The sequence below is a fragment of the Misgurnus anguillicaudatus genome, chromosome 11 (genome assembly GCF_027580225.2).
Source record: "Misgurnus anguillicaudatus chromosome 11, ASM2758022v2, whole genome shotgun sequence".
Taxonomy (NCBI): Eukaryota; Metazoa; Chordata; class Actinopteri; order Cypriniformes; family Cobitidae; genus Misgurnus; species Misgurnus anguillicaudatus.
Window position 1 is genome coordinate 2,244,050 of NC_073347.2, and position 22,220 is coordinate 2,266,269.

The window sequence follows — 22,220 nt, forward strand, 5'->3', positions numbered from 1 at the left end:
TAAGATTAAATGTTTCGGCTGTGGCAATGTTGGACATTTGGTCCGGGCTTGCCCCAACAGACTGGAAGAGGACAACCGTGAAGCTGTTGCGGGTGGCGCAGCTGATGGTACGGTGCAACCGGCCGCTCCGCCTGGGGATGAGGTTGCTGAAGCCTCAGTCAGAGCGGATCCAACAGCGGTGCAGGTGAACGGACACGGTGAAATTCAAAGCGCTGGACCTGAGGAGGAGTTTTTGGTTTCAGTGCAGGAGGAAACTATAAATGCTGAGAACGAGGAAGACAAAGGTGAGTCAAGCGGTATAACTAGTAAAGAAACGGGCATAACGTTAGAGGCGATTCGGGAGAGGGATAGTGGGCCTAGTGAAAGTGGTTCAGAGCAGACCATTTTTAAAATGCCTTTGAAAAGGAAGAAGTTTGATAAAGTTGATCATAGACAACCTAAAAAACTTGAGCTTTGTGACATTGCTGATCGGATAGATTCTGAGAGTGATAGCGATCTTTCTGATACGAGTGTTGGTTTGTCGCAAATTGAGACATCCAGTCGTGATTATGGTGTAGATGATATCAAGCTGTTCCTTAAGGCTACGAAGAATAAGAGAGGAGTTTTAGTTGGCGAGTACTTTCCAGATATTGAACAGTTTGTAGAAAAAACTAAGGCTTTTATGGCTGATGGTTGTTTTTCAAATAAAGAAGTGTACCGTCTTAAGAAAATAGTACGAAAACTCAATCTTGATTTGAATGAGGGCAGTCAAAAAGCTTAATATAATGCATATGGGTTATAGTAAGATTTTGTTTTTATTTTTTTATTTTTATATTATGACTGAAGTGTGTTTTGCATCACTAAATGTGAATGGTGCGAGAAATTTTAAGAAAAGAGCTGCATTGTTTGAAGTAATTAGGCAAAAAAGAATAGATGTTATATTTTTACAAGAGACACACAGTGATTCGAAAAACGCTGCTGACTGGATGCAGGAGTGGGATGGCATTTCTGTATTTAGCCATAACACCTCACTGAGTGGTGGTGTTGGTATTTTATTTTCTGGGAGTTTTTGTCCAATCTCATATAATGTAGATGAGATTGTTAAAGGAAGACTTTTAAAAATAAGGGCTATTTTTGAAGAATATTTCTTTGTTTTTGTATGTGTGTATGCTCCAACATCGGCAATTGAAAGAATTGTTTTTTTAGACACACTTAATTCTATGTTACAAAAGTGTTGTACAGAAGAGTATTTATTTGTAGGGGGAGACTTTAATTGCACAGAAAATGTTATTGACAGAAACCACATTGAGCCTCACATGCCTTCACGTGTGCGTCTCACGAAGTTAATACATGTGAATGATTTAAGTGACATTTGGAGACATTTTCATGATGGACAAAGACAGTATACATGGGCGCATGCTCGTGATAATGTTGTGTCTCTTGCCAGACTAGATCGTTTTTATGGTTTTAAGCACCATTTGAGTATTTTTAAAAGTTGTGACATCATACCAGTCTGTTTTTCTGATCATCATATGGTTTTAGTATCTTTCTTTTTGAATCAAATTAAGCCTCAAAGTGCATACTGGCATTTCAATACAAGTTTATTGTGTAATAAGGATTTTAAAGATGTTTTTACTTTTTTTTGGAAGGATTTTAAAAATACAAAAGACACTTTTCAAAATCTACAGCAGTGGTGGGATTTTGGAAAAGTCCAAATTAAACAATTATGTCAACAGTACACTCGAAGTGTTACCAGTGAGTCAAATAGATGTATGAAAGTCTTGGAGGCTGAGATAATACAATTACAAAATTTAGTTGATTCAACAGGCAATCAAAATTACACAGAGCTGGTGTCCGTTAAGAAAACCCATTTAGAAGATTTATTAGGTTTAAAGACACAAGGAGCTCTGGTTCGTTCCCATTTTTTAAGTATGGAACATATGGATGCACCATCTAAATATTTTTTTAGTTTAGAAAGGAAAAATGGACAGAAGCGTTTTATACACGCTTTACGCTCTGAGGATGGAGTAGTTTTATGTGATCACGCTGATATACGAACCAGAGCTTGTGGATTCTATGAAGAGCTATATAAAACGGAGCTGGTAACTGATTGTAATTCTGAAAGTGTTTTTTTTAAAGGCTTACCACAAATGTCAAAGGATGCTAATAAAAAACTCTCGGGCAGTTTAAGCCTAGAGGAATTGTATGAAGCTCTCCAAAAAATGGACTCTGGAAAAGTGCCTGGAATTGATGGCCTTCCAGTCGAGTTTTACAAGTTTTTTTGGGTGGAGATAGGGGATGACCTTTTGGGAGTACTCAATGATAGTTTGGATTCTGGTAGACTACCAGTGAGTAGTCGTAGAGCGGTCATCACTCTTCTCCCCAAAAAAGGTGATTTATTAGAAATTAAGAACTGGCGCCCTGTTTCACTTCTCTGCTCCGACTACAAATTACTTTCGAAGGTCTTAGCTAGTAGACTAGCGAAGGTAATAGGTTATGTAGTACATCCAGATCAGACATATTGTGTGCCTGAAAGATCAATTTTTGACAACATTACTCTCATTCGAGATATTTTTGAAGTCTCCAAGTTGCTGAATATTGATATTGGCATTATATCCCTAGATCAAGAAAAAGCGTTTGATAGAGTTGAGCATTCATATTTGTGGACAACTTTAGAAGCTTTTGGTATCTCTGTAGACTTTATCAAAAAGGTGAAAGTGCTCTATGGTGACGCTGAGAGTGTACTCAAGATAAACGGTGGCTTATGTTCCCCTTTTAAAGTTGGTAGAGGTGTTAGACAGGGTTGTTCCCTGTCTGGGATGTTATACACGTTAGCAATAGAACCCCTGTTACAGAAATTAAGGGAACATATTTGTGGATTGAATTTGCATGTATGTAACAACAACATCTCATTATCTGCATATGCTGATGATGTGGCGGTTTTAATTAGTGGTCAAAACGATGTACAGTTTTTAATGAGAATTTTAGAAGATTTTAAATGTTTATCGTCAGCAAGGGTGAACTGGAATAAGAGTGAGGCCATTTTAGTTGGAAATTGGATGAGAGGCAAACCAGACCTTCCTGATGGTTTACATTGGGGGACAGAAGGTTTTAAGTATTTAGGAGTGTTTTTGGGTGATGAAATGTTCATGCAGAAAAATTGGGATGGGGTTGAGGAAAAAGTGAAAAGTAAACTTGATAAGTGGAGGTGGCTATTACCAAAGCTTTCATACAAAGGGAGGACTTTAATTGTGAACAATTTAGTGGCTTCTTCCCTTTGGCATAAGCTAGCATGTTTGGATCCCCCAGTGAAACTTATAGAAAAACTTCAAGGTATATTAGTAGATTTTTTCTGGAATAAATTACATTGGATCCCACAAAGTGTGTTGTTTTTACCTAAGGAAGAGAGTGGGCATGGTTTTATACATTTAAAAAGCAGGATAGCAGCTTTTCGACTGCAGTTTATACAACGTTTCCTTTATGGTTCTTCAGTAAGTGGATGGCGGGCTATAGTCGGTTCCATTTTGAAAAGAGTTGAAGGACTGGGGCTAGATAAAACCCTGTTCTTAATGGACCCAATTAAACTGAATTTGAAGGGACTGCCTGTTTTTTATATTAACCTTTTTAAGGTTTGGGGTCTTTTTTCTTTGCAGAGAGATTGTACAGTATCCTCTCTTTATTGGCTACTGGAGGAGCCAATAATAAATGGAGCCCGTCTTGATATAACAAAGGACAATTGCGCTTTTCTTGGACTTGGCACATTGTTACAAAATTCACACACAGTAACACTTGGACATTTAATTCATAAGGCTGGATTGGACTTTGACAGAACAGAAGAGGTGGCCTCTTGTTTGAAAATCAGATCTTTGCGAACTGTCGAACAAATGTTGAAAAAATGGAGGGCCCTGATCAGCAATGAGGAGAGGTTGTTACTTTTGGACAGTATTGGGGATGTTAATGAGTCAAATTTAATGGATGTCTTTCCAAACCTTACTATTGTCCCTAAACTAGATATTTGCAGTGTTCCGATTTTAAATAATGATAAACCCATGAGTGTTGAGTTATACACAGCTACTGGTAAAGAGTTTTATAAAAAGTGTGTTAAAGTTTTTAACAAAAAGGTTTTAAACAACAGAGTTGACACACCGTGGCGTAGAGTCCTGGGTGTGAATGAAAATGTAGAGCCTGAGTGGGGATCTTTGTATAAGCCACCGTTATCTAAAAGGGCTGGAGACTTGCAGTGGAGATTGCTTCACTGTGCTATTGCAGTCAATGCTTTTATTTCTGTTCTTAACCCGGAAGTTACTGAGAAATGTCCTTTTTGTTCAAAGAGAGAAACCGTATTTCATGCTTTTATGGATTGTGACAGACTGAAACCTCTTTTCGTAATGCTGGAAGGTGTTTTTTCTTCCTTTAGAGAGGTGTTTTCAATGTTAGTTTTCATTTTTGGTTTTAAGTTTTCACGAAGCAGAAGGTATACTTGTCAGCTTTTAAATTTTGTCATTGGTCAGGCAAAGCTGGCCATTTATATTAGTAGAAAAAAACAGAATTGAAAAGTTGGCAAGTGATAATGTGGTGTTAACATTTTTTAATCTAGTAAAGGCAAGAGTTTTAATTGATTTCTGTTATTATAAGTCCACAAAAGATCTTCTAACTTTCGAGTTGATATGGTGTAGTAATGGTGCTTTATGTTCTGTAATCGATGATGAGCTGGTTTTTACAAATGTGATGTAATTTAGTATTTTGGTTTGGTTGTGTTTTTGTTATTTTTTCTTTTTGTGATGTGTGATGTAATGTTATCAGTTATTTTTTGAAGTAATGGTTAAATAATATGAGGTCGCAGTAATAAATAGGCCTTTTAAAATTCAAATTCTCTCTCTCTCTCTCTCTCTCTCTCTCTCTGAACAGACATACGCTAAATTAGAGAAAAAGTCCAATATCATTGGTGTTAAAAAGTGGGTGGGTCTTGTCTCATCCACATGGTTCCGACGCCCATGTCATAAGATTACATCAAAGTTTTCTTTCACAATGATTTTAATCTTTGGCATGATCTTAAAAGTTAAGATTTAAGATATCAAGGTTATATTTTCACATAACCAGCCCATAATGTGCTTTACATTATGTAGGATGATTTTATGTGGAAGCACATACAATGACTTTAGCTGGGTTTTCACAGACTGGCTCACATATAACAAAAAGAGTGTTAATACTTTTGGAGATGTACATCTTAGGTTACATTGGAGCTTCAAGAAGAAGAGTTTTCCAGCGTGAAGACATCAAGAGCTGACATATCTCACTTTGTAAAACCCCTTTTAGAAGCACATTTATTCTGTTAACACCATTGTTGTTTAGAGCAGCAAACATGATTGTATATATCAAAGAGATGTAACACAACTTCTTTGTTTTGTTATTCAAAATATCCTCCCTACAGGAACGATGGGCCGGGTACCTCTTAGGTGACCGCAAACACACTGTCAAACCTCTTAACTTCCTGTGAAAGCATTGTTTCTGAAACAAGTGTGACTGCTGATAAAGCTGTAGTTTTTTTCCATTAGTACGCGCAATAGAATAAAACTAATTAATTTGATATTATGACCAGAATGGACATTAGTGTAAAACATTTTGTATCATTGATAAGCACAAGCAGTCACTTTCATTTACCTCTGACTCATCCGATGTGTGGGTCGTAAATGTAGAGGAAACAAGCTGACCATAAAGTTGTCTGTCATAGGCTGTGTGCAACTTCCCTTTTACCAAAAACTGCTATAACTGTCAACAGAGGTCAGATACGTCAGAGATATAAATTCTCATGCAGAGTTGCATGTCTCTGACACTCATCACTGCACCTTACAAAAGATAAACAGCTTGTCATGGAGCCCACACAGATAAGAGAGGGCTACTTAGTGAAAAAGGTAAGATATGACATTTTTTATAAATATCTTTTATAACATCTTTTCTATGATATAAGGATTTAAAGTTAGTTGTGCTGTGATACAATATTGTATTGCTTGCATTCATTTGGGGATGCTTGCATTTACATGTTATTTTTTTTATCTTATTCACAAAGTTATGTAACACATCACCTGTATTATTTTTGGAACAAAATACTTTTCCAAAAACAGAATCATGATTGATAGTTGTGAAACCTTTTAGGGGTCCCAAAAACATTGTTTGTTCACATAATTTCATTAAATTTCCCATTTCTCTGTGAAATAAAAGCTATAATTTTGTCATCAGGATCTGGCAACTGAAAGTAAGTAGATATTTTGACCACTGCTTTGCATATGCCACCTAAAACAGAGAACTGAAAAAGACAAAATAATGTTTGAGTGAAGTGTAAATGTTCTGGCTTCTGAATATTTGCTATGTTTTTGTGTTTCTTATTTTAAATAAAAAGAGGCAAGCCGTTTACATTTGTTGTTATTTCTAATTTATAAACTCTTTAAATCTGGTGGGACATAATAGTGTCTATCCAAAGGATATTTAAATGTCTCTGTGAAAGCATTAGACTGTCCGGGTAAACAAGAACCACAACACATTAAGAATAAAATTACTGCTTTAGGAATTTACTATCATGGTTGGAAACAGCTTTATGGACCAGCGTGAAACAATGACAAAATAATGCACTATTATCAGCTCTGTCAAGGGTTGCTTTTTAAAGATGCTGTCATACTCTGGAATACAAATTGTTACTTTTGTCCCGCATTACTTTCGCTCCCCATCTCCCCTACTGTTTTCTGAATACTAATGATTCAGACATATCACTTTTTTGCTGAATATATATATATATATATGGGAAGTAGTCGATTTTATACTCATGGCATGTCTCTTTTATCTGATCCACTTAGTTTAGGTCCTGGGCTGGGTCCCAAATCTCCCCTTATACCCTCATTCACTATTCCCTTTATTACTTCACTATATAGCCCACTTGGAGGAGCCAATGATACAAATAAGGAAATTCATGCATCGCTCTGCCAAAATGCAGGAATTCCTTGAATGTGATGCTGACAGAGTGTTTTATTTTTATAGCGGCCTGTCAGTAATATTGAACATTGATCATTTTAGGAGGTTACAGCAGCTTTTTTTTGTTCTGCAGGGTACTGTGCTGAACTCGTGGAAGGTGTTGTGGGTGGTGTTAGCAGATGATGCCATAGAGTTTTATAAGAAGAAGACTGATAACAGTCCAAAGGGAATGATCCCTCTGAAAGGAGCAACTCTTACCAGCCCGTGTCAGGATTTCCCTAAAAAAACGGTGAAAAATGGGTTTCTTATAAGAAAATTACTCAAATACCTTATTTTTCCCCAATGATGTATTCAAGATGTTTTCCAACAGTTGCTGTTTAAGGTCAGCACAGCTAAGAACCAGGACCATTTCTTCCAAGCAACTTATCTGGAGGAAAGAGAGCTTTGGATCAAAGATATTAAGAGAGCAATCTCTTGTTTAGAGGGGGGCAAAAAGTTTGCCAGGAAGTCAACACGTCGCTCAATTCGATTACCAGAAAGTGTTAATCTCAGGTATTATCCTACCCTTTTTTTAAAACATGGATCATATGTGACAAACGTGTGATGTTTTGACATCAGGAGAGTCTGTTTATTAATCTCTTGCTTCAAGAACTATGGGTTCAATAAAGACTCTGTGTAAACTTCTGTCTTTCTTCAGTGAGCTGTATGTCTTAATGAAAGATCAAGACACAGGAGTTAAAGAGCTGAAGGTAGAAAAGGATAAAAGACAGTTTAATCACTGCTTCACAGGTAAGATATCAGATCAGTTAAAAACGTTTTGATAAAAAGAAGAACCAGGGTCATTGTTTGCAAATGAAAGACAAAACCTGTCTTACAACTCATAACTCACAATTGGGAACTACAAGTGCAATTATTACACCTGTGAAATGAGCTACAATATAAGAATGTATGTGGGTGTTGCGGAAGAAGTGTCTAAAATCCATTTAAATGTAATAAGACTATTGCAAAGCACAACTTTTGGTGCATATTTTTCACATGAAATAGTGGCAACAGCAAAAAAATTGAAGAATCTTAAAGCAACACTATGTAGTTTCCATGTAAAAATGACTTACAGCTCCCCCATGTGGTTGAAAAAGTGCCTGGTATCAGACACTCTTCTGCAGGCAGGGGGAGGGGAGGGGCGGGGCTGTGTGCTCTACCCTCCACCGCCACTTTCAGAGTGTGCTTGTAGCAGCTAGGAGGCTGCTCAGGTTGCAGCAACAGTACAATTTGTCCAGTTAAAAGTTGTTCTATCACTGAAATAATATTAAAGACATTATTTAAAGGTAAAAAAAAATACATAGTGTTGCTTTAAAAAGTGTACGATTTTCTCTTTTAATTGATGTTTCACTTCCAGGCAGACTTTATAGTGCGCTCTATTTGTGCATCAAACACTGTCAGAAAAAAATGGTCAAAATTGTTCTCTAGCTGTCACTTGGGCAATGCCCTTTCAAAAAGCACACCTTTGAACCTATAAAGACATCTTGCAAATGTATACATATCTGTACCTAAATTGCACTTTTTAAAGGGTACTGCCCACATTTTTTCTGACAGTGAAGAAAGTCTTCAGAAATAAAGTCTTTACTTAACTCATCAGCATAGAAAACAGACATCTCACTAAATGCACCCAGAGTAGCCTATAGCTTAAAATGATTGTGGGTAGAATAGCTTATGGTGTTTTCACACATGTTGGTGCGCACCGTAGTGTGACCTCGGAGCACCCCCGATTACATTGCATCATTTTCAGTTAGTGCGGTTCGTGTTCACCTATGTTGTTTTTACTGTACTCGAAACGCCGCACCATACACCATGCAACACCTGTCAGCTCTGACCCTATGACCCTCCCACATGTTTCCATGACAACCAGCCTGACACAAAGAGCAAAGCTAGCAAGATATGGAGATAAGTGATGCACGTCTTTGCGAAGTTTCTTTGCTTTAATGTGAAATTGCGCAACTGATATATTATAGCCCTTCTCACGGAGCCATTTGCTAAAAATCCCGTAATGCTGCGTTTACACCAACCGCGGTAAAAGCGGCAAAAACACGCTATTCGTGCATAGTTGAACATTTGAGTTCACTCATGCGTGAAAGCCTCGAGACATTCACACGGAAACTTGCGTCATGGTAGGGGGTTTTTGCGACTCCGCTGAGACTCCGTCACTCCGCTCGCTTCCTGTATTCACGTCACTACTACAGCAAGGTCCTGATTGGTTAACGCGGTGCGGAAATCCGCCAAAGTTCAGATTTTCAACTTGCGGGTTTCCCGCGACAATGACCAATTCACACGGAACACGCCACGCTTACCACATGTACCGCGCCGCAGGATGCCTAAACGCGTCTTTGCATTGACTTAACATTTAAATCACCCGCGCTTGCCGCCTCTACCCCGGTTGGTGTAAACGCAGCATGAATGTCACTATTTCTGTGTGTGGAGGAAAGATGTGCATTTATGAAATCATCAGCTCAGGAGACAGCGAATCTCTGCAATGGACCAAGATTGCCCTGTTTGTTGTTTAGCCACAATATAACACCTGGTTCACGTCACAACGGAACCCCAGTGGCTCAAACATGTCAAGAACTTCCTGTATTTGATTTGGCCCGAGGTGGAGCAGCGTTCAAACCACAGATGGGTCGCACCAGAGTTTGGCAACAGCCGAACAGTCCGTTTAGAGTGCGGCTGTTGTGTTCACACTAACCCAAACGAACCATACTCGGACCAAAAGCTCATTTGGGCCGACCTAAACAGTGCCAGTGTGAAAAACACTGCAGTGTGTGCGGGCTTTTGCATTATGGCAAATCTGAGCACAGGTATAGATGTGAGATCTTACTGGAAACTCGTGGATACCTTTAAAAATATTTAAGATAGTCCTTTAAGACACTTAAAATGTTAAAGCCATGTTTCACCTGCAAATTAATCATCTGCTTCTTCCTATTATGGGTGATCTACAGGAAACACGGTGATCGACTGGTTGATTTCTGAAGGAAAGGCTAGAAACAGACCTGAAGGTTTGATGTTGGCCACCGGGCTTCTCAATGAAGGTTTTCTGCAGCCCGCCGGAGATCTGTCCAAAGATGCAGCAGAGAAAGGAACAGAAAGTGCTTTCTTGGACCAAACAGATGCGCTTTACTATTTTGTGAGTTAACAAACCATAAGCTGCTATTTGCAGACTCTGTTCTCACTTACTGTAGAGTGTTGCCTTTGCAGCATTTAAAGCATCACAGATGTACTTCTAAAACGAGCTGTTTTGGGTAACACATCTCTACTGCTGTCTAAGATGTCTGCTTATATTCTCAGAAATGACAATGCCTTAATGCGGAGTGACGATTTTAGTCATGAAAAATAAAATATTGTTAAAAGCAGCTATTCCACCTATTTGTGGGCGTCGGCACCTATTTTGTCAGATCGGCAAAGCCGTTGGCTGTGTTCAAGGCCCTGTTAAAAACCCATTTTTTTTTAATATTGTGGGGGTTACTGGACCTGTTGTTAGTGTAGGTTCACTTTTTTTTGCTTTCTTACGTTGTCCTGGTTGTTATGTCTATAATGTTAAATAACTGTTTTTATATTACTTTTTGTGAAGCACCTTGAGCAACGCCTGTTGTATTATGTGGGCTATATAAAAGAAGAAAAATTTATTTAATAGTTGTGTGTAACATGATCAAATATCAAAACTCTAATGGGTGCCACGTTGTTGTATGCTGAGTTTTTCTAAACCAGTCACTTTCGCGCTTTCATTTCACTTCCTAACAAATAGTTTCTTTATAAGCGGCTGTCTATATGTAGATGTGTAAAGCATTTTTTAGGAAGTGATCAGGCTCTTATGTCAGCATGTTTGTGTTGATCTTCAGGCAGATAGCGGGTTCTTCTGTGAGGGTTACTCCAGTGATGAAGATGTGATTATGAAAGAGGAGTTCAGAGGAGCAATAGTCAAACAAGGCTGTTTGCTGAAGCAGGTAAGAATCTGAACAGGTGTAACACTCTTAAGGTAACATACATCTGCCATTACTTGTTCAAATGTCTGAGGATTGGGACCTACAAGGGCAGTTTATTAAAAAATGATTCTTTCAGCCTTTTAAAACAAAATAAATGCAAATTATGTTTTGCATACTGCCATGACATTGTTGTTTTAAAACAATAACGTATTATTTAAATGGTGATTTTTAAAAGGATTCATGAGGTAATATGGGGTGAGCTTAACCGTCATGCGCTCACATCAATATTTTTGTCATTTTGAATTTAGTTTTTTTTTGTCATTTTGGATGTGTTAGGGCCTGATCACACAAAAAACATTTATGGGAATGGCAGGCGCCTTTTTTTGAATAGTTTTCTATGGGCAGTGAGCGTTATACTCGCTGTTTATCTACGGCGAACACCTCGCGTTTTGGCCGCCTCCCGTGCTAATAAAAGATGCAGCTAAAAGTGTGTGTGTGTGTGTGTGTGTGTGAACCTGAAAATCAAGCATTTTAGGGCTAACTAAAATTAGAGTAAGGTGTGTTGAAACTGGGTTGGAACTAAAATATTGATTCAAATTAAACAAAATTAATCTGACGTTTTTCTGACAATCATTTGCTTCAAGACACAGGCTGGGGGGGGGGGTCACATCCACCCATGCTCAGATATCACATCCACCCATGCCCAGATATGTGGAAATTATTGGTCTGGCTGCTAAAGTGGATCAGTTATAGAACCAGGGTCTTTCAACCAAGGTTGTTGAGATTGTACTTTATTAAAAATTGTACTTTAAATGTACATTTCGTACTTTAATCGTACTTTTCCCTCCACCAGGAAACTTTAAACACTAAAGAAAACATTGTGAGGCGCACTTGAGACAAATAATGGACAGTATCGCTTTGTGGCAGCTCAGCACGAGAATTTAATATCACATATTAGTTCATTTTTAATAAAAAACAGGAAACCCCCTATATTATACTTTTGTGCTTTATAGGGGGTCCCTTAATGCTTATAGGAGGTCCGAGACCACCCCAGCCCCCTCAATTTATACACTGTGCGTGACACCTTTAGACAGATATAACTCACTATGGCATAGTGGGTATTTCATCCCCAAAGTGTCATATCATGATGTAGCATTGAGTTCCCATACGCAATGGAAAATAAATGTAAAGCAAGATTGTTACGTAAGAATCTTTTTATATTTGATTTTATTTTAAACTTGTATAAACCCTGGTGAAAGTGCATTCGGCACAGAAATACTCTGTCACATGTCCTCCTGCTTTTTTGACACCTTGCTTATGTTTAGCATGAGAAAGACAAGTGTTAATAAGTCAGAATGCATGAAATAGCTTTGCCCCCCACCTTAAAAACACCACATATAAACAACAATAAAACCCAACAATTGTACTTTTAGGGGTAAAAATGCTAAAAAGAATGAATGTTTGGTATTTATGATCAGAACTGATTCTGGTTAAAACAATAAAGTCAGTAAAAGTTGGAAAATATATATATATAATTTTATGACCATATTATAGTGCATTTAGTGCATAGACCTAAGTGTATGTTTTTTTTAATTGATGCACAGGGTATCTACAGTATCTTCACCTACCCATATTTTAATTCTCTTAAACAGGGCCATCGCCGAAAGAATTGGAAAGTCAGGAAATTTATCCTTAGGGATGATCCGGCTTACATCCACTACTATGATCCCACCAAGGTGAGTTAATGTGCAAGTCCTTTATAATCTTTAAAGATCTGGAGGAGTATTAAGATGTTTTGATCTGTCTGTCTGTCTGTGTGTTTTAGGGTGAAGAAGATCCATTAGGTTCCATTCACTTACGTGGATCAGTGGTGACTGCTGTGGAATTCGTGCCTGAAGGTATGACAAATAAGCTCAGTTCATCTATATGACATCAACATAATGTGACGACGACAACACACTCATATAAACTCAATAAGTATAACAATGGGTTAGCAGATGCCATAGATTTAATTTCAATGAATACACACCCTGCTGAAAAAAACAATAAAACCATTACAGAAAATTCTAATAGGAACCATTAGCTTTAACCATTAAAACCACTACACTCTAGTGTGTTTTGGGCCATATTCCATAAGAACCAATACATAGAACCAATACATACCATTAGAGACCAACAAAGACCAATACACTCTAGTGTGTTTTGGGCCATATTTCATTAGAACCAATAAAATCCCCAATAAAACCAATAGAATTTCTGTGATTGTGTCTATTGTTTTTTAGCAGGGCATACTGATCAAATGTAAAGATTGACGCGTCTGACAAATGCATATGATAACGTGACGTTCTCCTTATTGTGCTTGTTTGTTCATATAACTTCTGACAGCAAAGAAATATGATGTTGATGGGAATCTATTTGAAATCATCACTTCAGATGAGGTACACTACTACCTGCAGGCGGCTACAGCCAACGAACGCAAGGATTGGATCAAAGCTATCCAAAGTGTTTCAAAGTCTGGAAAATAACTGCACAGCACTCAAGACATAGTTTATCCAAATAACAAACTAGATAATGCTATTCCATGTCGGTTGTCTTCGAAATTTAGACAAAACTAGAGGCCTTCTGACAAATCATGTGACACATTTTCTCACATTAAAAGATAAAAATAAGGTTCAGACAGGATGTGGGTCAGTGTGTTTCACATTGTTTCCAGTGACAGATAGTGAAATGGCAGTGATCTGTCCAGTCAAAACTGTCAAAACAGTGGAAATCTTCAATGTCCAGCAATTTCCTGTTTTTATTTAAAGTAGGAACACTTCCTGTTTTACATTTCGAGTTTGACTTTTTTTAGAAATGTTACAACAGTCAGTCAAGATGATGTGGTGCCATAATAAACTGTGCTCACTGGTACATACTGTATGAAATACTTACCAAATACCAAAACTTACTGTACTGATTTACTCACCATACATGTCTACACATATTTGCTCTATAGTTGCCTTATACATTTAAACTTAAAAGACCATAATAATGAATCTGAAGTCTTATATCATTCTCTCAGAAAAAAAGGTACACTGGGGCTGTACTTGTTCAAAAAGTACACTTTTGTACCAAAAAGGTGCATACTGGTAGCTCAATGCTACACATCTGTACCAAAATAATACATATTGGGACCTTTTTATGTGCTGTCCCAATGACAACTTTTGTACCTTTTATTTTGAGAGCGTATGTTGATAGATATTAATAATGTATTGTTGTTACAGTGAGAATGTAAATGTCTATTTATCTTGCTTGTAATACAAATGGTGCCATGGTAGCATGTTGTAATACCTTACAAGACAACTACACAAAATAAACTATAATAAACTCTGACATCAGTTGTGTAATGAAATTGAAAGGTAATCTCTTAAGGAACTGAAAAGCACTATGAGAAAACTATAAGACTGCTTTCAATATACTCACATTCTCAGTTTGTCTTTCTCTACACTCTAAAAAAAAATGATGCTAAATAGCAATAAAAGCTTGTAATCATATAGGGGAACCATTTTTAGTATACATCACCTATAAAAGAACCACACTTATGGTTCTACAGAGCACAATATGGTTCTACAGGTCTGACATGGCACTTAAAATGGTTCCCCTATGATTACGAGCCAGTGAACCACTGGTAGTGCTATTTAGCAGCATTTGTTTTTAGTGTGTTTCACATTTACACCTGCATGTGAAATAAACTGTTGCTGCTTAAAACAAAGATCAAACGTGTCTTCAGTTTGTGTGATGCAACTGAAGCTTGTGTAAAAACTTATTCATGTCTTAATTTCAAACACACACACACACGCGCGCGCGCGCACATGTGCACACACACACACAAGCACTACAACACATGGTTAAAAAAACTCACTTCCTCTCATATCAGGTCATTAACCACAAAAGAGCCCAACCCACCTGCCCACAAACTCTGAGCTCACAGCAGATAAGACCAGAAAAAAAACAGTGCATAAACACAAACGTCAACCTAATAGACAAAGACAATTGAGAGAAAGTCAAGCCGTTATTCATAACCAGAATGTGATTACTTAAAAAAATTGATAAAAAAGTAGCTGCAGTACCTGTATGGCTCAATGGAGGGCAAACAATGATTCCATATCAAAGCTTTTGGTTAATTACAGTTAAGTTAAAATACTGCATACTGTTTATCAAGTTAAGGTCAATTTAGTGTACTGACAAAATTTACTTGCATTACAGAGGTGCTAATAGTCTTAGTGAATTGCTCCAAACAATACAGTACAAAATGTTAAATTAACCACACAAAACAGCACAATGTGCACAAAATAAAGGCTACAATGCAGTACTTGCACTAGGTATAATAAAGCCTACATGTAAGGTAAGGTATGAAAGTGTGAAATAAGTTTTAGAAGAATCTGTTGCATGTACTTTGTAGGAATGTTGTTTAGTTTTTTGTTTTTTTACTAAGTATGCAGTTTTAATTAAAGCTGAACAACTGCTGTATACATACTACATACTGTTTTCTATGGTCATCTATTAAATAGGTTTTCTGTTTTTTTGGTCCATCTACAACTAAGCATCTGTTAGAAGAGTTCACGTTTATAACACAAGAGGGCAGTACACATCAAATAAATAAAAATGAAATAAGAACCATTAGCTCATGAGTTTATTACAATCACAAAATCAGGCGCAGAAAAGGCATGTAACGTTTTATAGTTAAGTTCATTCTCATTATTTGGTACCACTTAAGTAAAAATATAAGAGTTTAAGATAACCTACTGTGATACGAGAGGTTGTTTGCAGGAATTAAAGATGTTGTTGTTGTTCCTGAAGGCTTTGAGAATTAAAGCTGTTTGCAAAAAACCTTGTGCACCATTTTTGGCTATATGGCTCTATAAAGAGAACCTTGAACATCTGAAGAACATTTCTGTTTCACAAAGTTGTGAACATAGCAGATGACTTTACATTAGGGCAGTATGACCGCTCATGGTAAACTAATCAGAAAAGAAACACAACATGTACCATATCAAGATTAGAAGATACCGAAAAGCCTGTTGAATATTGCACAAATGTTAAACCAGATTTTTATATAAGAAGTGGTTTTAGTTCAGTGCTATGTGGTTTCTAGGGCTTGATGGGTTGTGACGGTTATTCAAGTCTCTTGTCCCACCTATGGGATTTTTGCATTTTATTGTACACTAGAAATATTGTACAACTAACTCTTGGTCTACGTGGACACGCATTGATCAAACTGATCCATGTCCAGCAGAGAGGTGTTTGAAAATAAACTGAACCATCGCATATCTGGAGTCCCTGCTAGCAATGACATGACAAATATCTAAGTGAATCTTTTTGAGTTGCAAGCAAATTCTCTCAATAGCTTTCACAACAAAAACAGATCAATTTGTGAAACAACAACAAGTATATTCAGCACCCAATAATTTACTGTTCAACCTATTTTTAAGCCTCGAGCTATCGTCTGCAGTAGGATGTTGAATGTAAACAAGCACCAGACAGTGGCAACAACTCAAGTAAAGGGTTGAACGTCTTTTAAAGCCCACACAGGAATAAACAGCCACCGTTTAGCTGTCTGTATAACATTAGACAATCAGCAACTGACATTAAAAATCTGTTTCTGCAAAACTTAGTTAGTTAGCAGGTGATTAACGTACATGTTCAGTATAACACAGCATGGACATCTCTAATGGTCTTCTCTAATGTCTTTTACTCAAGATCAATTGATTGTTTTACCCAGAGAGCATGGAGCACACAGAAGTCACATTAAAGGAGTCTGACAGAGCACAGCACAGTTAAAAGACAGACTTGATGTAGTGCCATTATTATGCCATCATATTCTCAGAATCTATGTGATGAAATAAACATTTTTCCTGCAAGACATCGTTAACTCAACACTTATGTGTTGTTGGGGATGTTTTCATTCACTAGGGTTTTTTTGACCACAACTTTCTCTGTGTTTCAGCAAATAGATAGATTTTTGGTGACAAATCTTATATTGACGCATATTTTGAGAAAATGCTTTGAAATTTTTCGAAAACTCAACAATTCACCATGGGCAAATTTACTACCCTTTTGTGTTGTTTGTGGATGAAAACATCCACTAAATTAAACGGCTGTAAAAATGTATCACATTTGAGTTACCGTAAAACTTCAAATAAAAGCCCGGGCTTTTATTTTCCCAAACCTATCATCACACCAGGCGTCTAAAAGAGACAGGCGTCTATAAGAGACAGGCTTTTAATTTAATTGTTCCAGCATGACAGCAGGAGGTTACCACATATTACGTTTTATTTTTAATTTGAATGTGTTTAACAAATTAGTTTGTGTAATAACAGCAGTCTTAAATTATTGGCAGTATAAATAAAGCAAACAAGGATATGCTTTTTTATTGGTTGTTGCGTGAAATCTAACCCAGATACAACAGTGCTATTTTCTGATTGGCTATTGTGTAGCCTCTTTCTTTTTTTTTGTATTGGCTCGCTCGACTAGAACTCTAGGGAAGACGGCCCAGTAAACAATTACGGTCTTTCAACGTTGAAATATGGTTGAAAATAAGTCGGTCCGCCTTGGACTAGTTTACAACGCGATTTCAACTAAGTAGTTTTGGCTGGACTGTTTGACTACGTGTTTTCAACTGACCATGTTTTCAACTCATAATCTACCAGTAAACAATTACGGTCTTTCAACGTTGAAAAGTTGGACAAATTTGACGTCTTTTCAATTTTCATTTTCAACCTTCAGTGGACCAAAATTAGACGTTGAATTTTTACGTCTACTCAACGTCCAATAGACGACTTTTTGCTAGCTGGGGGGCTTGATAGAGAGAGAGAGCAGTGCGGCCAGATACATTTTGGGCGCTGCAGCATATTAAATATGATAAATAGTGTTTCCGCGTGAGAAATACAATGTGTGGCGGGAGTGCATGCATGACAAAAGACTGAAAGCCCGGCTATTATCAGCGGCCCCAAAACACTACCGGCCGACCGGGAAAAGTCCTGACTCTCCCGATTGCCACTTCGCTACTGTCATCATCACCTCAATCCTGGCGACGAAGCTTGTTGTGTTGTCATAGTGATGAGTAAAGGAACGACTGCATCTGTCACGTGACATCTACCGGTAAGCAAAAAAAAAAAAACTTTAGCGTGTTCAATCTGCACCATAGAACTGTCTTAAACAGACTATCTGACGGGTTTTAGAAGATTAAATACAACCCGAAACTAAAAAACAGACCAGGCCTTTATTTGAGACAGGCGTTTATTTACCCAAACCTGTCGTCATACCAGGCGTCTAAAAGAGACAGGCGTCTATTTGGGACTCGGCTATTATTTGAAGTTTTACGGTAATCAATTTCAGTACTGATCAAAACAACCAAATCTTTACAAAAAGTCCATGATTTTAACTCTTTAATTGCCAAGTTCATAAGTGCTGTCAATGATTTGGGAAAAAAACACACAATGACCGATTTTCAATAAAAAAGTGATTGTGGACTGGATCTTTTTTACCTTTTTCACAGTCTTGGGGATGTGGCTTTGATGCATTTTTAGTTTTTGTGCAGCATCAGTTTTTTTCTCCTCATTTATTGTTCGGGGCTGTTTTTGCCCCATTGACTTCCATTATAACCACATTTTTTGATTGCAGAGCCATGACATCTTACTATCATGCATTTTTGATTGTTGGTGTTTTTTCCTTTTGCCAAGAGGTAAAATTTGTCATTTTTACTGTTGATCAGCATGTGGCACCATTAAACCTTTAGTAGGCCTGCACAAAAACAGAGCTTAATTTCTAGCTTGTACATTAAGTTATATGGAGTATAGACCCCTTAATCACCCACGTCACTGTGACATCACCGCTCTAGCTGGAGGCAAAAAATAAGTAGCAATTCATAGCCGGCCCGCTAAAAGTTTGAGTGCACACTTCATATCAGGTAAAATAATCTAAGCTTATGTACTGTTGTGTTGGTTTTATCTAGTACAAATTAGCAAGTTTCTGTTTTATAGGTGAAAAGTCGCCAACCGCACTATTGTTTAGCTTAAAATGTTAAACAAACATACAGCGATAGACGTGCTATACGGACTACCGGCACATCCGGGAACTTGACTGTAAATTTCGTCACCGCCCCTTTTTGGGAGATAAAAAAGCAGCCCTTCCATTGGCTTCCATTCAAAATAGCGGAACAAAGAAATGTTTTTACACAGCCGGCAGGCGTAAATAACTTATGAAATCACTCAGATTAAACATGTCGAGTATTTATCTGTCCACCCTGCCTGCCATAGAGCGCGAAAGATACATTAACATATTTAATTTGGTCAATATAAAAACATGTCCCTTTCATTCTCTCAGCGTCAAATTTGTGTAACAACGCTATCCAGTGATTGCTCTAAATATCGCTAAGCTGATGTCACAGGGTGACTTAGGGTGGAACCAAAGATGGAGAGGAGAGGTTCCACCCGGACAGAATTTTTAAAAACACCGGTTTACTTCCTGGTTCTCCATGGAAACAAATGAAGCCAAATTCGCTACAGGTGCAACGAATTAGTCAAGCAAAGTGTGATTGGAGGCTGTGGGAGGATGAAGCACTTAAATAGCTCCGCAGGAACACAAAGAGAGAAGCGACTGACACGGGGAAAGCTCCTTTGCCAAGGGCAGATTAAAGACACGCACCTTTTGAAGAGCCCGAAGGCTCTGTTGATCCGGGGATCGCTGGAAGCGAGCGGAAAGAGGACAGAGCCACAGGAGGCGAAAGAAATGCAAGCTGTGGATCTTTTAAAGGAGCACCCTGAAGCAAAGCTTTTTGGCTGAAGTTGCATGGTGGTGAAGACATCTGAAACCTTAAAGGTTGAAAAGTGAACGGAATACATTGTAAACTGAGACAAAGCGAAAAGGAATTGAGAACGGTGTTGATGTGAGTACCAAGATTAAATTGGAAACGTATTGAATATTGACCTGCCTTTATGTTAGATACCTCCAGGAGAAGGAGGGCGGCCCTACCCCTAAGACAGCGTGGTGGGTGAGCCGAAGGAATACATACCGAAGCAGTCACAACGACGACACTACCCACTAGGCCGTAGTTTTCATCGCCCGGTCCGATCAAAGTGAAGTGGAGGAAGTCGGGCGTCCTTTGTGTACACTTGAGTGTGGCGGGTGAGTCTTTATGCTTTGGAAACTTTTATTTTGACGTGATGCTGTATATTGCTGTGTAGTGCTGTGTGTCTTGTCAGATAAACCTCCGCCTTCACACACTTCGTCGAGGGAGGACGAAGAGGCTGCCGGTCCTAGAAAAATTCAGTACAGCATATGTTGTGAGTGTGCTTCAGGTCTAAAGCAACGGTACGGTGCCCCGGAACGATTTTCCCCCGTCTAGACATTGGGCGGATTGGAGAGTGGCGGTGAAGAGCAGAAGATTTAGCAGATGTGTGAGTACGATCAGGGGCCATCATTGTTGATGTTTTCAACTGTATAGTCATTGCTGTGGCAGAGAGAGAGAGGTGCAGGAATTCCACCGTCCCGAGGCCTCTACAAAGGGGCGCCCCTGTCCAGTGTTCGATCGTCTAGCGGTAGTGAGGAGAGGGCAGCGCTCGGCCCGGTGAGACGGTGTGACGTTTCACTCCTCTGTAACCATCGAGCCAGTCGAGAGAGAGGGTTCGCCCCCGACGCCACGTAGGAACTGCTTACCCCATCTGACACATCGCAAATTGTCGTAAGTCCGCCACCTCTGCTAAATTTAAATACCAACCTCTTTAAGCCCGTTGATTGACAGAGACGGAGAATGCACTGTACCTGATCGGCACGTGAGGAGCACCACGAGAAGGAACCGAGTGAAACCTGTACTTACGGTACGCTGTGTCCAGCAGAGAGGTGAGAGCCATTCAAATTGAATTAACTGCCTTTGTGTCCCTGTCACCACCTGTGGAGAGAGAAAGAGAGGGAGTGAATAACACGAGAAGGAACCGAGTGAAACCTGTACTTAAGGTACGCTGTGTCCAGCAGAGAGGTGAGAGCCATACGAATTGAATTAACTGCGCCTTTGTGTCCCAGTCACTACCTGTGAAGAGAGAAAGAGAGAGAGTGAATGACCTAAGGAGGAACTACGTGGAGCCTGTAACTTACCGTGAGCTGTAGTCAGCGGAGAGGTGAGAACGAACCCAGTCCAATTAACTGTGCCTCTGTGTCTCAGCTGCTGCCTGTGGAGAAATAGAGAGGAAGAGTGAGTGACATGACAAGGAACTGTGTGAGCACGAGGGAGAAGTCCCCATAAGGAAAGCCAAGGTACGCAAAAAGGACATCAATTCCCACACTTATCGTGTTTTGATTTCTGCCTCCAGGAGGAAGAAGGAGGGCGCCACGGGTAGTTAAGACCAGGCCGGAGCCTGAGTCCCACGCCCCCCTGGTCTACAGTGTCCAGGACCCCCCGTTGCCCCTCCTACCCCCTGTCATTCTCTTGGCCGTGGCCTACCTGGAAGGCAGAGCCAGATATATTAGTTTTAATCCCCCTCCCCCAATTCCCAAATACATTATAAATATTTAATTAAATAAAGGTTGTTTTATACTTACCTGTCCTCGTTGTTGTCTGGTCATTGGGTTGGCTTTGGGGACCTCCTCGAGGTGGAAGTTGAGAAGGGGCGTGGCTTTAGCCCAATAGCAGCCAGCCCCTGGGTGTGACACTAGTTAGTTGTATGACTCGACGGAAAAGTGCACGCAATACTCTAAATATAAAGACATAATAAATAAATACGAAGTAACTTTCAAATACGAAGTAAAATCATTCACTTGCTTCCCTGTTGACTTGAAGAGGTACGAGTAAATGTCCGGGTAAGACACCTCTGGCCAATAGGGAGCGTTGTTACACAAATATGATGCTGGGAGAATGAAAGAGACATGTTTTTATATTGACCAAATTAAATATGTTAATGTATCTTTCGCGCTCTATGGCAGGCAGTGTGGACAGATAATTACTCAACATGTTTAATCTGAGTGATTTCATAAGTTATTTACGCCTACCGGCTGTGTACGAGCGTTGCTTTGTTCCGCTATTTTGAATGGAAGCCAATGGAAGGTCTAGTCTGATTTCCCCCAAAAGTGGGCGTGAACCTGTTCAGAGACATTCTATGACGTTGCGCCGGTTGTGCGTATAGAGACAGAGCACAGCGCGTCATAACCTGAAAACCACGCCCACCGGGGGGGAAAGCAATCCAACCGTCTCCATTGACTTTGTATTGCGAGACGCCGCCTCCTTGTCATTTCTGGCTTATAACAAAAAACTGAATAATGCCTAAAAGCTGCTTT

The 22,220-nt window shown here is 38.9% G+C and overlaps 1 protein-coding gene across 1 annotated transcript; it reads left to right on the plus strand.

Annotated features, from left to right (window-relative positions):
- Nucleotides 1-5,731: 5,731 nt before the first annotated feature.
- plek (pleckstrin) lies at nt 5,732-14,281 on the plus strand. The gene is made up of 9 exons (XM_055171025.2): nt 5,732-5,891; nt 7,076-7,231; nt 7,313-7,494; nt 7,640-7,731; nt 9,933-10,117; nt 10,830-10,934; nt 12,566-12,649; nt 12,739-12,811; nt 13,299-14,281. Exons 1-9 carry the CDS (start codon nt 5,850-5,852, stop codon nt 13,436-13,438), a joined length of 1,059 nt encoding a protein of 352 aa, XP_055027000.1. The 5' UTR covers nt 5,732-5,849; the 3' UTR covers nt 13,439-14,281.
- The last annotated feature ends 7,939 nt before the right edge of the window (nt 14,282-22,220 follow it).